The following is a 15,401-nucleotide window of genomic DNA, read 5'->3' on the forward strand; positions in this document are numbered from 1 at the left end:
AGCCACGTTTGATAGAAACATTTATTTATAAAGATATTGATGTTAACCTGAAGCAAAAAAGGATATGTGGAGAGTGTAAAACTTCTAATAGATAATACAATGGGAGTGAAGCTACACAGAATGTCTCCAGACGACACAACTAATTAAAATATTCAGTAGATCCTGAGTGACTGGAAATGTTTGAGAGGACAGGTAAAAAAAGAATACATGGGTGATCATTTAGAGCTTGGTAGAGTTGCTGCACCCAGTAAATAGGCTGCGTTCCTACCTCATCAAACTTGTACTTCCAATGCCACATCTAGAGGTGGGAAAAGAGTACGTTTTCATCAGCGCAGCCGCAGCTGGCTCCATAGCTATACATCCTTGGCTTTCTTGCCTTTTTTCCACTGGCCCTCCAGGTCACCATACAGTGGTTCAGCCATACGTAGGGTTGTTTGTTAGTCGCTGTTCTTTCCTTCCTGTGAGCATCACAGTTTCACAAAGCATGGCAGTACCAGGACAGGAAATGGTATAATGTCCCTTATGTGCAGAAAGTCATTTATCTTTTGTTGTGAAACAACAAATCCCCATCTTGGGGGTTCATTGCTGAAAAGCAAAAGAGAATGGTGATCAAGCTTCTGCGACAAGAGAGCCCAATTGGCATTCAATACTTATCAAAGAGCATCTGCCACGCTGGTGCATGCAGGGATCCCCCTTGGCAGGGAGTATTTCTAGATCTGGTGGGTGGCACTCCACCAGATAAACAGAAGTCAGGGCCTCTGCTTACATAGTTGCTGCCAGCCCTGGTCTAGAATACCCCATTGTCACTTTGGGCATTATTAATTTTAAGCAAGGAAAGGGATTTTGGGAGGTCATTCAGCCTTGCATCTTTGGTGTTAAATGAGTGGGTTACTTAAATACCTTAAAAACTTCTGGGTTTCCAAATCCACAACCACTATGGTTTCCAAATGTCAAAATCTTGGGCAGGGGCTATGGATTTACAGTTGTGAACTCGGTTGGATCATTTTAATTTCTTTTAGGAGGGGAGTCGGGCGGAGCTCTTCTTTTCAAGGAGAAGGGCAGGGGAGGGGTGAATTTTAGCAGGGCTGGGGCCCTTGGGACGGAGTCCACAGTGGTCTTTTTTAGGGCTCAGGGCATGGTAGGGTTATTAGGTCTCGGGCACAGCCTACACTGCGTAAGCAGTGTGGGCGTAGCCCAGAGTCCTTTTCTCAGGGCTTTTGAAAATGGACCTTGGATTCCACAATGCTCGTGCTTGTGGATTCCCAAGGTCCATTCTCATTGGCCTTTGCATGCGTTTAGTTTTAAAACAGAACACGCAATAGGCCATGGGCGGACGCATAGCTCCGCCCATGGCCTATTGCTGTCTGTTACGCGCACTCAAGGCCATATATCTTGAATTATCGCGGCTGTGACGGCCGTGGTAATTCAAGACATATGCTCGTTTTTTTAAAAAGAGAATTGCGATCGCTTGTTATTAAATGTTCGAAACAACGTGGTATGAGTCTGCATTTACCTTTTCGGCATCTGTGTTTAAGTGGAAACTTCTAACATCATACCGCGAGTGATGCTCGTGTCGAATAAAACATCAGCCTTCCCTGGCAGAGCAAACCTGGCACAGCTCGGGGGACCTACACTCCGGCAGGCCGTCTCTACGCGCTGTTCCTAACAGTGCTTCTCGGGCGCCATGATGTGTTTGGGGAGGGGGCTGCGAGAGGGGGGAATATGCTATCAAGTTTTTTTAAAGGTACTAAAGTTCTTCGGGGCGAGGGGCCTCAGGAAGTGGGAGTGTACTTGCTTTCGGAGCAGGGTCCAGGGGCGCGTTGATTACAATAATAAACAAGTGCTGGTGAGGGAGAGAGATGGGTGCGTGTGGCGTGGGGATGTCAGTGCGGTGACATGATGCTGGGCATGTTTCAGGGCTTAGGGAAGAGTTAAGGCTGTGATGGAAGCAGGGGCGTGGACTCCCTACCTCCTGGTTGTGAGTGCAGAGTGAGTGCAGAGTGTGAGTGCAGAGTGAGAGTGAGTGCAGAGTGCAGAGTGAGAGTGAGTGCAGAGTGAGTGCAGAGAGTGAGTGCAGAGTGAGAGTGAGTGCAGAGTGAGTGCAGTGTGAGTGCAAAGTGAGAGTGAGTGCAGAGTGAGTGCAGAATGTGAGTGCAGAGTGAGTGCAGAGTGAGTGCAGAGTGAGTGCAGAGTGAGAGTGGGTGCAGAGTGAGTGCAGAGTGAGTGCAGAGTGTGAGTGCAGAGTGAGAGTGAGTGCAGAGTAAGAGTGAGTGCAGAGTGAGAGTGAGTGCAGAGTGAGTGCAGAGAATGAGTGCAGAGTGAGAGTGAGTGCAGAGTGAGTGCAGAGAGTGAGTGCAGAGTGAGAGTGAGTGCAGAGTGAGCGCAGAATGTGAGTGCAGAGTGAGTGCAGAGTGAGAGTGAGTGCAGAGTGAGTGCAGAGTGAGAGTGAGTGCAGAGTGAGTGCAGAGTGAGAGTGATTGCAGAGTGAGAGTGCAGAGTGAGAGTGAGTGCAGAGTGAGAGTGAGTGCAGAGTGAGAGTGAGTGCAGAGTGAGTGCAGAGTGAGAGTGACTGGAGAGTGAGTGCAGAGTGAGAGTGACTGCAGAGTGACTGCAGAGTGAGAGTGAGTGCAGAGTGACTGCAGAGTGAGAGTGACTTCATAGTGACTGCACAGTGAGAGTGACTGCAGAGTGACTGCAGAGTGAGAGTGACTGCAGAATGACTGCAGAGTGAGAGTGAGTGCAGAGTGAGAGTGAGTGCAGAGTGACTGCAGAGTGAGAGTGACTGCATAGTGACTGCAGAGTGAGAGTGACTGCAGAGTGACAGTGACTGCAGTGTGTGAGTGTGCAGGGTGAACAGTGTGTGAGTGTGCAGGGTCAACAGTGTGTGAGTGTGCAGGGTGAGCAGTGTGTGAGTGTGCAGGGTCAACAGTGTGTGAGTGTGCAGGGTCAACAGTGTGTCAGGGATACGAAGACTCGAACTAAGTCCACCTCACACACATAAGACCACACAAACGACCACACACATAAGACCACACACATAAAACCACACACATAAAACCACACATACCACACACACACACCACTCTCACCACCACACTCTCACCACCGCACACTCACCACCACACACCACCACACACTCACCACCACACACTCACCACCACACACTGAACCAAACACACAACCACACACACAACCACACACACACACACCACCAGCCGTCAGTGCACGCTTTCACCAGGCACAAACACCACCAGCTGTCAGTGCACGCTTTCACCGGGCACAAACACCGCCAGCCGGCAGTGCATGCTTCCACCGAGCACACACACCACCAGCCATCAGTGAACAATTTCTACAGGCACACATACCACCAGCCATCAGTGCACACATCAATTGTTAACACGTCCACAATTAACTATTGTAGCAATCGCAGTATGGTGCACTTTACTTTTAAACATATTCATCTAAAGCGCAGCATGCCACCATTGCTACAATTCCAATCCAACCCACATAATTCCACTACACACCACATGCATACACTCCATAACACATGGCTAAAAGACATTGCCATTTACAATGCCATTAGCTCAAACTCAATTAAATCCGAGACTATTGCATTTCCAATGCTTGGTTTTTAGAAGGGGCGGGCCCCAGGGGAGGTGGGGGTTGCGCATGGGTCCACTTCTAGGTTTCAGGGCAGGAAGGGGTATGGCCAGGGCGGAGGGGGGAGGCGCTAGGACGGGTGTAAGGACTCAGGTCAGGGAAAACTTTTATCATGGATATACATTGAAAATTCATGCTTTTCCAACGAAATTCGCTCTGAAGGAAGGCGTGATAAAGGTATATTCATGGTAAAGGTTATGCATGGTAATGGCATTCGCGTTGTAACACAGACGTGTTAGAGGCATGCGTTGCATCGGAATGCATTGTAACTTCATACAGCCTTGCTTTATCTAGCACATATTTTCCTAAAGCCATAGAAATACGTATAAGGCACATATATAGATATGCCCGTGGAGCATATTGCGGCACTATTCAGCAGATCATCCTGTCAGACAGATCCGTATAATGTATGTGGGCGTTGCCCTACGATTGCAAGCCAGACCGGTTGTATGACGTTACAATGCATCCCGTCGCAACGCATGTCTTTACCATGCATGCGCTCCACGGGCATATCTATGCCAAGGTAGTTGAGCAAGCGCCTTATATGCATTTTTATGGCTTTAGGAAAATAAGTGCTACATAAAGCAAATCAATCTGACTCATACTTGTACTGAGCCCAACAGGACGTCCATTATCCTGTCCTCCTGAAACTGCTACCAGAAGATTTAAGTGTTAAGGGGCAGATTTATGTCGGACTTGTGCCATGTTTACGCCGCCGTTGCGTGACACAACGGCGCGGAAACGTGGCGCATCCCTGCGACCTATTTACAACGTGACGCATCTAGGCAGATGCGTCACGTTGTAAAGCCCTGCGCCACATGAAACCTGCGTCAGGTTTCATGTGGGCGTTCTGTCGCAGGGTGGGCGTTCCCTCGTAGGAAAGCCCCATAAAACTGACGCAGTGAAATCTACAAGATTTCACTGAGTCAGTTTTACGATGCTGCTGGGTCAAATCCTTACACCTGCTTGAAGCAGGGGTAAGGAGTGACGCACCACGTTATGTATGGGTGGCCTCTGTACATTGCAGGAGTTGCGTCGCACTTGCGACGCTACTCCAGCAATGCGCCGCCCGTACACCACAAGATGCGTGACGCATCTGACCTTCCTTGCACCATGGTGCGCCGCATTGTAAATGCGGCGCATCTGTGGTGCCGCAAGGAGGGAATTGCGTGACGCATCAGTTCTGGCGCATCCCTGCTGATTTGCAGAGATGCGCCAGAACTCATAAATCTGCCCCGGAGTATATAGGTGGCGTCTGAAAAAGACAGCATGCCTCCTTACAAAGCGTAATGGTATCGCATTTTGTGATTTCTAAAGGAACAGGATTCCACAATGTCCTGGTCATCTTCCAGTGGTAGATGGAGTCTCTATATAGTCTTGGCTGTTGTCTCTTCACCCCGATGCCCCTGGCATGACATTGAAATCCCACGAACCTGCATTCTCAATTGGCATCAGCCGCAGTTTCAACCCAAATGTGTACATTTTCTTGCAAACCTCCCATGCGCCTGCTGTGTGCCTTGTGAATCTCAATTTTCCATTCTTGCATGACAATTTGGAAGCTTGCATTTGCCCTATACCATTGTGTTCCTTTTTGTGTGTTTTGGGAAAAATCCAGTTCCCTTGTTTGTTAGCAGGAGAGATGTCCTAAATGTATGTGCGAGCTTCATTTTCCGGTTTGCTTGTATTCTTTCTTACCAATGCACCTTAACCAGTCAATTTGATTTACTCTGAAAGGTTTTTATGTCTTTAAAAACGTCTGAGATATTCACCCCAAATCATAATTACCAAATACAGCAGAAAATACAAGTTGCCTCTCCTTCCCGGAATCAGTTGCGCATTCTACATAAATAAAGCATGGTGTATTTGGGTCAAACGACTATTTTAACTGTATTGCATCTCTTTATAGCAGTGCCAATGCACTCATTTATGAGTGTGTGCTTCCATCTACTGGTTGTTATTAGTAACTGCAGCTTAAGAAAGGTAATCATCTCCTTAAACGTTCACGTCTGCTTTATTCGGCAAAGCAGAAGTGCAAAATAACATTGCTAACAATCAGAGGTCATATAGCAGTTTCAGTAATCTCCATTTAATGCTCTGCTATGTATATATTCACCATGGCACTAGATTTGACTAGCTTTTGGAACAGGCTTTTTAATCTGTTAAGCACGAAAGTTAAAGGGTAACACTGGATGCGAATTTCGGGTTCAGTTCACAAATGGATTTTATGCCTATGAATTCCAGACTGCATTAATAGATTCTTTGATCTCCAGATATTTGAGTAATGATTTTCCATTAATATCCCCCTCTTAGGTTTCCTGAACAGCTTTGAAGAGCTCCAGGCAGAGGAATGTGGCATCCTGAACGGATGTGAAAATGGCCGCTGCGTCAGAGTGCAGGAAGGCTACACCTGTGATTGCTTTGATGGCTACCACCTGGACATGGCCAAGATGACCTGTGTTGGTGAGAATACACATCAAGTTAACTCAGTTTGGGGGACTCCCACCAAGCGGTGACAATTAACAGCGCACTGGTACTTACAACGCAATCTTTTAGTGAAGTCATTAAAGATTTTTCTCCATTGGTCATACGGACCTTTGTTGGTTGACTTGAAGCCCTGATAGCGAGAATGCATCAACAATACGGGGCAGATTTACAAGAAAGCCCCTTACGCCACTTTTGATCCGCCGTAGCGGCGGCACAAAGCCAGCGCCATGCTGTGGGATATTTACAATGTGACGCATCTAGGGAGACACGTCACGTTGTAAAGGCCTGCTCCACATGTGGGCATTTTGGCTCGGGTGGGGGGGGGTTCCGACGCAGGAACACCTCTGAAAAATGGCTGAGTGAAATCTACAAGATTTGACTCAGTCAATTTTCCGACCCCGCTGCGTCAAAACCTTACACCTGCTTGAAGCAAGTGTAAGGAGTGACGCAGCACAGCTAGTATAGGGTGCCCCCGAGCAGTGCAGGAGTTGCATCGCGCTTGTGACACAACTCCAGCACTGCGTCACCTTTCCGGCCTCAGATGCATCACGTATCTCTCTATTCTTGCGCCATGGTACGCTGCATTGAAAATGCGGTGCATCCATGGTGGCGCAAGAGGTGTCTGCCGTGACGCAAAATAACTGCCGCATCCCTGCTGATATGCAGGGATGCGCCAGTTATTGTAAATCTCCCCCTACATTTCTAGCTTGTGACGTCAATGTGACTTCACAATAAGGACAAGAACCACCAGAAATAGTAAAATGGATTTTATTTTAGTATACAAGCTAATCCAGTATATAAGCAGAGTAAAAATGAGTTGCAGAGATAGGACAATACAGCAGGTAAGCTGTAATATCACCGTATATTGAGCTGTAATAAAACGAGATACAGAATAGTGACAGACACAACAATAATGAAACAAATTAAGGTAAATAGGTGTTCCATAAAGAAACGTCCCTGTGCCTCTGTTCTAACCCTTGATTGACTACGGGACCATCTATCTATGGTTTCTATTCAGGGTGCTTAGAATGTGTCAACATGATATAGACTTCTGTAGAAGTACTGGAAAGGAAATAAGGGGCAGATTTATGATGACTGGCGCATCCCCAGGGATGCGCCAGTCATCCTGCGCCGCTGCTCCGCCACCCATGGTGCGCCGCATTTACAATACGGGGCACCATGGGGCAAAAACGGCACAGATGCGTGACGCATCTGTGCCGAAAAGGTGGCGCAGTGCTGGAGCTGTGTCGCAAGCGCGACGCAGCTCCAGCAAGGCTCGGGGGTGCCCCATCTCCACAATGCTGCGTCAAGACCTACGCCTGCTTCAAGCAGGCGCAGGCTTTTGACGCAGCATTGTCCTGAAAGTGACTGAGTGAAATCTTATAGATTTCACTCGGCCACTTTTGCGAGGCGCACCTGCCCCGGAACGCCCACCCTGCGCCGGAACGCCTCCTGATGGCGCAGGGCTTTACAACGTGACGCATCTCCTAGATGCGTCACGTTGTCAATAGGGCGCATTGTTTGCGCCGCCGTTGCGTCAAATAAAGTGACGCACCGGCGGCGCAAGGCCTTCATAAATCTACCCCTCGGTGTCCAGCCTAAAGCATCACCCTTGCAGGAAAAAGTTAATCATGGTGGTCTGTCCCTCTGCAAGTCTAAAAGGAGTCTGACAGTGGGAACAACAATTAAAATAACAGGAGATTCAGAAACATCTTTATCTCCTCTCACACCATGAGGGGCTAACCAAATTGTTACCGGAGAGGAGCATTCACACCCTCCCTTAAGTTTCCCATCACATTGAAACTTGGACTGTAAACCACAACCATGAACAACTTGTTGTTCTTATACATAATGAACAGAAGGCCCCTTTTGACCATTTTATTCTCCAAGTTCAATGCCAAGTTGTTCGCTTTAGGCATCACTATCGATAGTCTAATGCAAACAGTATTCTTTTCTCTAACTAGCAAGAAGCATGACAATGCACCTGCAAAAAGAACGAAGAATATACTGGCAAGGCTAAACGCGTTTCAATAGAGGCTTATAGTCAGGCTAAATTAACTCAGCAGTCAATATCAACTTCGAATGCATGATTATACATACACAGGTAGAAATTTAAGAATAAATGCTAAACATAAACAAACGAGGACATGATTACATATTTTATCTGAACATTAGTACACTTGTATATACATCTCTAATCCCTATGATGGTTAGATTTCATTGATACATTTAAATGCTAGACACACACATTAAAGAAGGTGAGGCGCACTGTGAATATAATGTCAGATATGAGTATATAATTATAAAATTGTGACAAACAATTAAAGGTGAAGCCTAAATTCTGCTGCTCAAATATACATGCTAAAATGTCAATGCACAAAGATACAGGAAGTCAGTAAACAGGAGCGGCTCCTGTGTGATGTCAGATGAGCGTCGCCCAACTGAGTCAGTCAACGAAAAATAAAATGACAAGAAAACAATATAATTTTTTTTCTGCTGAGTAACTGAGCCAGGGAGTCTTTGGCGGGGCCATGGCAGGGAGAGGCAGTGGTAGGTGCACTGTAAAGTGCACGTCAGTTTTGCTGGCCGTCAGGCCGGCAAAACAGACATGCGCCCTTAGGTTTCTCCAACCCAGCTGTCTTGCACAGGCAGGTTGGAGAAACAGCACAGACTTCAGGCACTGCCTGAGTGGCAAACCAGGCCACTCAGCCCAATAATGGCATCGCTCTTATGCTATTTAGAGCAGCGCTGGGATTGGGTGGGGAGCCTGTGATGGTGTCCCAGGGACTGCTGGGACACCATCGGGAGCAGGAGAGATGAGGAACACCTTCCACGGGAGGCAGAGGTTTTTTTGCAGTGAAGCAGCAGCCACCAGCTTGGCACGCGATGACACATGGAAAAATTCTGTGAATTCAATACCATCCTGCCAGGGCAGCATGATAGAACTGCTATTGCTAGTATGGGTCAGGGTGTTGTATCCTGGGGGTCCTGCCAACTGGGGGTACATTTCTAGTGCCCAAATTCAAATGACATTTAAAGAGCTTTCTGTGCAAGACTGTCAAAGTTTATTTGGTGAACTTCTAAGTTGCGCCACCAGAATCAGGAGGGAGCAGCCACCTTAAACAGAGTGTCAATTTAAAGCCATTTCTGTCAGAGCTATGACTGCCTAGTGGTCTCTCCTATGGCTGAGCTGGTGGCAGCTGCACCATTGAAAAAAACTGTCTCCCTGTTTGCAGTACCAGAATACTATTGCCAGAATATCATCTGACATACATATCTTATTCTGAATTTTGTCTGCAAACATATCACTCCATTAGAGTCAATAAAATAAAATATACACCCAGATTGAATACCATTTTGTAAACAATATTTAAGACAGAATACTTATGTTGGAAAATATATATGTACGCAATATTCTGACATGCAACCATTCCCAATCCTCTGAACGGGGAGTGAAAATGCATAGTTGGGCAGCCAGGATAGTCATATCATTTTGCCAGATGTACCATTGCCACCCAACCTAGTCAAACAAGAATAGATGCCTAAACAGCTTAAGGAAGCTGTGTTGGAGCCCACTTGTGTGAATGTTTTCAGGGGTTATTGGCTTAAACTCTGTCACCGAAAGACATCTGCCACTGGTGGTATTTGTCTTTATTTTACTCAGTTGAGCAGCTCAATATGTACTCAGATAGGTGGTGTGGGGTTAGGAACTCAGAACGCGTTAGTCTTTCTAATACCAATAATGTCAAGTCAGTAATTTCACTTACAAAGGAAAAAGTACATTCCTTTTTAATATACAACACTACACTGAAAATAATCAACGGTACAATAATATCCTAACTAATAATTATGGTGACTTTGGAGCCAGCCTAGCCTGCTCCTCTATGCAGGTCTATTCAAAGTGGATATTAGCACTTCTAGCAGAGTGTGTGAATAGTGTTCCTGGGATTGAGAGGTTGGAGGGGTTGGGAGGGTCATGCGGGCTCAGTTGCCCCCTTCCCAATAGTTGTGAAATTCGTAGTCCCCAAAGCAATGGTTTTCTTCTGTCTTAGTGTCTCACTTGCACCTCTCTGTCTTTGGCTGCTGATATGTGGCAGGGAAGGCTTGCCTTTCCTGGCAGGCAGTAGGGGCAGCTTTGCACCATGTGAAGTTCATTCCCATGCATCTTTGATGCTGCCCCCGCCAAGCATTCTTAGTTGTGATCCATGCCAAGGCAATTGGCAGACAATTTCACAAATATAGGATAGGCCAGGAGGCGATTCTCACTGGATTGTCGTACTGCAGTCCACTATTTTCAGTACTCTACAGCCCAGTGAGCTGACAGTAGTTATACTCAGCAAATACACACATAATGTGCCTCTCCAGACCACAGAGTCCCATTCTGGGTGTCATTTTATGTTACAGTGAACGCCTTAATGCACATGCAAGCGGAAACGTTATAAAGACCTTCTGATCTTGCTAGAGTGTACTCGAGGCAGAAGTCAACGCTCTCAAAAGCCATGCAAGTAACCTTTTCTATCCCAACACCGCTCAAGATATGTATTATTAATGTATCACTCCTCCATGGAGCTCTGCAAGGTCCCCTCTATTGTTAGACAGGCTATTCGAGGGGGGTCCATGTTTACCGGCTGCAGATTGTGGACTGCTCAAGAACGTTCTCCTGCACTTTTGGTCCCACAGCACTGAAAACAAGTACACACTTGAACTCTTTATCAGTCTTTCGAGGTTTGGCTTCTCCAAGAAAATATCGGTCTTACCCATCCTAGGATACTCTGGTTGAGCTACGGACCTATGTCTCCTTCCGCCAACAAGAGTCATTTTAACCCCATGCCCCTTGTCACACAACACTTTGCACGTTAGGGGCATGACATTGATGTTGCTGTGAGTGTTTCCACGCAACACCCATATCCACTGATGCATTTCCAGATTTACGTAAACTTGGAAATGTGCCTGAATGATACGCCATTCCAGGGGTGGCGTGGTGGGTCACAACGAGGAGAAATGTTTTCATTTCTCCTCGTTTGTGTCCTCTTTCAATGCGTGCTGCATTCTACAGCACGCATTGGAAGAGGAAATCACCTCAATGCTGGTGCATGGCAGCAGTTTGTGCACCAGTGCAGGGAAAAGCACAGAGATGCAACATAGTGTTGTAAATATGTTGCATCCCTGTGCTTCAAAACTAATGCAGCGCAGCAAAATGACTTGCGGCACCACGTTGCAATAGATTCTCATATATAGGGCTGCAAGTACATAGGGAACCAGTATTTATGGTCTCAACTTGTTCACCAGATAAAGCGTGAGTGGCCATTTCAGGGGTGTATATCAGATCTCAGAATTGTTGATTCCATGCACATCAAACTTTACACACCCTCTTTTTTATTGTTGTACTTCAACTATAAAGTAAGGTAACGCATCCATTAAGTGGGTGTAGGTGTTAGAAATAAACCATGAAGGTGGTGATGAGCATACTACCTGGATAAGTGTTGCACTCAAGGAATACACACACTACATTGAGGTTAAGGGTTAAGCCCACTGTGGATGAAAGGCAACAAGCTCAATGAAACTTTCTCCTTAACATGAGTTGTTCTTTCCCTCTTTTAGATGTGAACGAATGTACGGAGTTGAACAACCGGATGTCGCTTTGCAAGAACGCAAAGTGCATCAACACAGAGGGTTCATACAAGTGTGTGTGCCTGCCGGGCTACACACCCTCGGATCAACCAAACTACTGCACAGCACTAAACGCCGCCAAGGAAGACAGCGAACTGGAGTAGAGACCCTCCCACATAACATGAGCCCATATACTCTGCAGTGTTAAGAAAAGGGAGGCGTGGCCTCCGCCCTTAAGGAAGGTGTATTGTCATCTAAAATGTTGACTGTAGCCAATGAGAAAAATCATTTAGGGCCAGATGTATCAAAGGGTTTTACCATTCTGTGTCTATGGAAAAATGTGTTCATACATATGCCCTAAACTCTTTGAAGAGGAGTGTGATGAATGAAGCAAAGTACATCATCTTCACTTAAGCAACAGACCAAATGGACAATGCATGGTGAAATATCTTAAGTGTGTTGTCTGTTCACATATAGAAATCAGTGGAAATATGCCAAGCAGTGCTGTTTGTTTGTTTGTTTGTTTGTTACTTTCCACTATCGCTTGACTCGATTGTCATTTAATAGCAGTGAATATATTTTATACAACTTCTGCCTTTCCTAACAGTGATGCACATGGATGATTTTCTCTACAGACCTTTATCGACTGATACAGAATTCTAGATACAGATTTTTTTTAGCCTCTTTTTTTCTAATAAGAAAATATACTGCCACACAAGATTTTGCTACTCTTTGTCTGGAACATTGGTCAGTGAATTGTTAAACGTGCCCGCCCTGTGGAGCAGGCACTGTTTTTGAATTTATTTACTTAAAAAAACACTTTTTATACATATTGGTATGTGAAATCACCCTCTCTACTAGTCCTGTATTCTGTGTGGTTTTTGCCAGCACTCTCAGTCCTGTCTTTCTGTCTTGCCGAATCTCAGAGCTGCTAGCAGACAACCATTGGATCCCTTTTGTACATTAAAAAACTTTGAGATGACATTTCCGTATTATTATGTGTAAATTGAATGAAACAGATCTTGTACTATTGCCTTAACATATTAAAGCTGTATATTAAACCTCAGTAAAATAAATCACGTTTTTTAGAAAAAGATGCTCATTTTGTTCGGGTATCTTTTTTCCTGTGAGATGCAATGTGTTTTTATGGTGGTCACCAACAAGTCGCCAAGATAATATATCCAAGATTTGTGGGTTACTTCATAAATTACTAATGGTCTACAGTGTCAACAGGAGTGTATAGTTTAGTTGGCAAAAAAGATTTATTTTACTCTAACCCATGCAACTGTGATTGGATATGCATATAGACAAGGGGAACACTATCCCAGGATCTGACCAACTCGGTATGAGACTGACATGGCATCAAGGAATGAGTTCTCGCACAAAGAGTTTGAAACTTTTTCAGATTATCTATAACTTTTTGGAATTGGATCCATTCTAGAACCTTAATCTGAGCGTGTAAACTAGTGACTGTCAACAGATTTGGCTTACACACGAATGCCGAAGTTGGAGAGAATGAAGATAGAATCGCCTCATTACGACTTGCATCAAAGCGATGCTAACAAATTATTGTTTCATATACGGTATCATACTTTATTAGAAAATACAGGCAAATCTCAATGGCTGCCATATTTTCTCTTGATCTGTGCAAATGTGTAGGCCAGTCAATTTAAAATCACATATATGTGTGTGTGCAGATAGCAGCCTGTTCCTAGACTAAATAAAACAGAGGTATTGGTTTATAGCTGGCGTTCCAGTAATTTAGAATAGATGCCTACAACATTGTTAAATGGATGTATGACATTACAACGCATGCTCTTACCACGCATGCCTTTACAACGTGGTTTTTACAACGCAAACCTTTACAACGCATAGCGCTTTGAGGTGCTGGATAGTGAATAGTTTAATTTACTATTCCAACTCCAGTCCCCGTGGACAACTAGGAAGGTGTTGGATAGTAAATTAAAAGTATTTCCTATCCTAGAGCGCCCCCCAGTGCAATGCGTTGTAATGGTTTGCGTTGTAAAAGTTGCGTCGTAAAGGCAATGCGTGGTAAAAGTTGCGTTGTAAAGGATGTTTCCCTTGTTGGATACTCAAGAACCAGGTTAATGGTTTAAATCGTCTCCTGAATTTCACGGAAGAATGCAGTAAAATAGGGCAACTTTTTGGATTTATTTATTCATTTGTAGCATTGCTCGATTTGGAGAAAGTGTTCAAGGTTCCAGTGGATTAGAATCCCATGCATTACCATTTGAGAGCTTTCATTCATGGACTCTCAGCGACAGCCTTCCTTTGAGACACATTTTAACATTGTGGGGCATATTTACAAGGAAATGGTGAGCGTGGAGCTGGGGCAAATTTTGCAGCACCGTGCTCATCCATTTAAAAAATGCAGGGAGGCGCCATATTTACAACAATATGGTACACCCCTGTGTTTTCCCTTGCGTTGGAGCTACAAATAGCTGCCTAGCGCCAACTTAGTCACCCTTGTGCCATAGTGCAAGGGTGCATGCGTTGCAGGCAATTATTGTTTGTGTGCAGGAAGGTGTCCCTACCTGCACATAAACAATCAACATTGGTGAGTTGTTACTTCTATGGGGCCAATTCCGATGTCGGACGGACCTGAGTCCGTCCGACATCGGCCAGGAGCTGTAACCGACCGACCTGCTGTCGTCGGTTACAGACCTGCTAGTACGATGCAACCAATATTTGTATACTTAACAATACAGGCATGCATTCCGAGCGGAATGCATGCCTGCATTGTTGAAAGCAGGGGTGCAGTTCATCCCTGCACCCTGTGGCCGGCACCCCAAGGTGCCTGCCACCAGGTGCAGGGATCAACGGAGGGGCACCATAGGTGCCCCCAGGCCACCATCCGGCAGCCTCACACCCATGGGAGCCCTGCTGGGGACCCCCAGAGACAGCTTCTGACTGCCTTTTCATGCCAGACACACCGGCACGAAAAGGCAGTGAAAAGCTGCCATCGTACTCCCTCAGTCGTAAAGAGGCGACCGGGGGAGTACTGAGGAAAAAGGAATCCGAGTCGGATTCCTTTCCGACTGAGCCCATCAGAATGGCTTGGTCAGAAAGGAATCCGGCCCACACATTCCGGTTCGGTCGAAAAGGCTCCGACCATTGTTCGGAGCCCTCCCGACCAAAATCGGCCCCTTTGTGTAGAAGTAGCAAATCGTCATTACTTAGTGATTATTTATGTGAAGGAAGCAACACCTTCCCGCATATAAACAATCATTAATGGCGTTTTGCTCTTTCTGTGTGTGCTGCCTTGTGCAAAAGCAAAAACAAGGAGAAAAAAGTTTTTTTCCTTGTTGCGCCATTCTTATGCCTGGCGTATGTATGGCGTTAGTTTTTAGTGCTTCCTCAACTTTACACATCCTTGTAAATTTGGGGTAGCATCAAAAAGCAATGAGTGTTACAGTGGAACCCCACAGCAACATGCAATGCACACCCTATTCTCGCAGATACCTGCGTTAAAGGGTACCATATTTACAAAACAACGTTAAGCCACAAAAAGTGGCATGACGCCACTTTGTAATATGGTGCAGGGCATTGCGCCACCAGAACGTCGGTAAAAGTGAGGTTCCAGTGGCGCAATACCCTTGTAAATATGCCCCTCTATTGTAATTGAT

At 45.7% G+C, this 15,401-nt stretch overlaps 1 protein-coding gene across 1 annotated transcript in view; it reads left to right on the top strand.

Annotated features, from left to right (window-relative positions):
* Positions 1-12,852, top strand: part of LTBP1 (latent transforming growth factor beta binding protein 1) — a 1,223,697-nt gene extending 1,210,845 nt beyond the window's left edge. Inside the window, exons 33-34 of the mRNA XM_078648754.1 lie at positions 5,971-6,120; positions 11,746-12,852. Of these exons, the coding sequence (XP_078504880.1) occupies positions 5,971-6,120; positions 11,746-11,918 (323 nt within the window). The 3' untranslated portion in view covers positions 11,919-12,852. The remainder of the gene's footprint in view (positions 1-5,970; positions 6,121-11,745) is intronic.
* The last annotated feature ends 2,549 nt before the right edge of the window (positions 12,853-15,401 follow it).

This window comes from Lissotriton helveticus, chromosome 6 (genome assembly GCF_964261635.1).
Source record: "Lissotriton helveticus chromosome 6, aLisHel1.1, whole genome shotgun sequence".
NCBI classification, from domain to species: Eukaryota; Metazoa; Chordata; class Amphibia; order Caudata; family Salamandridae; genus Lissotriton; species Lissotriton helveticus.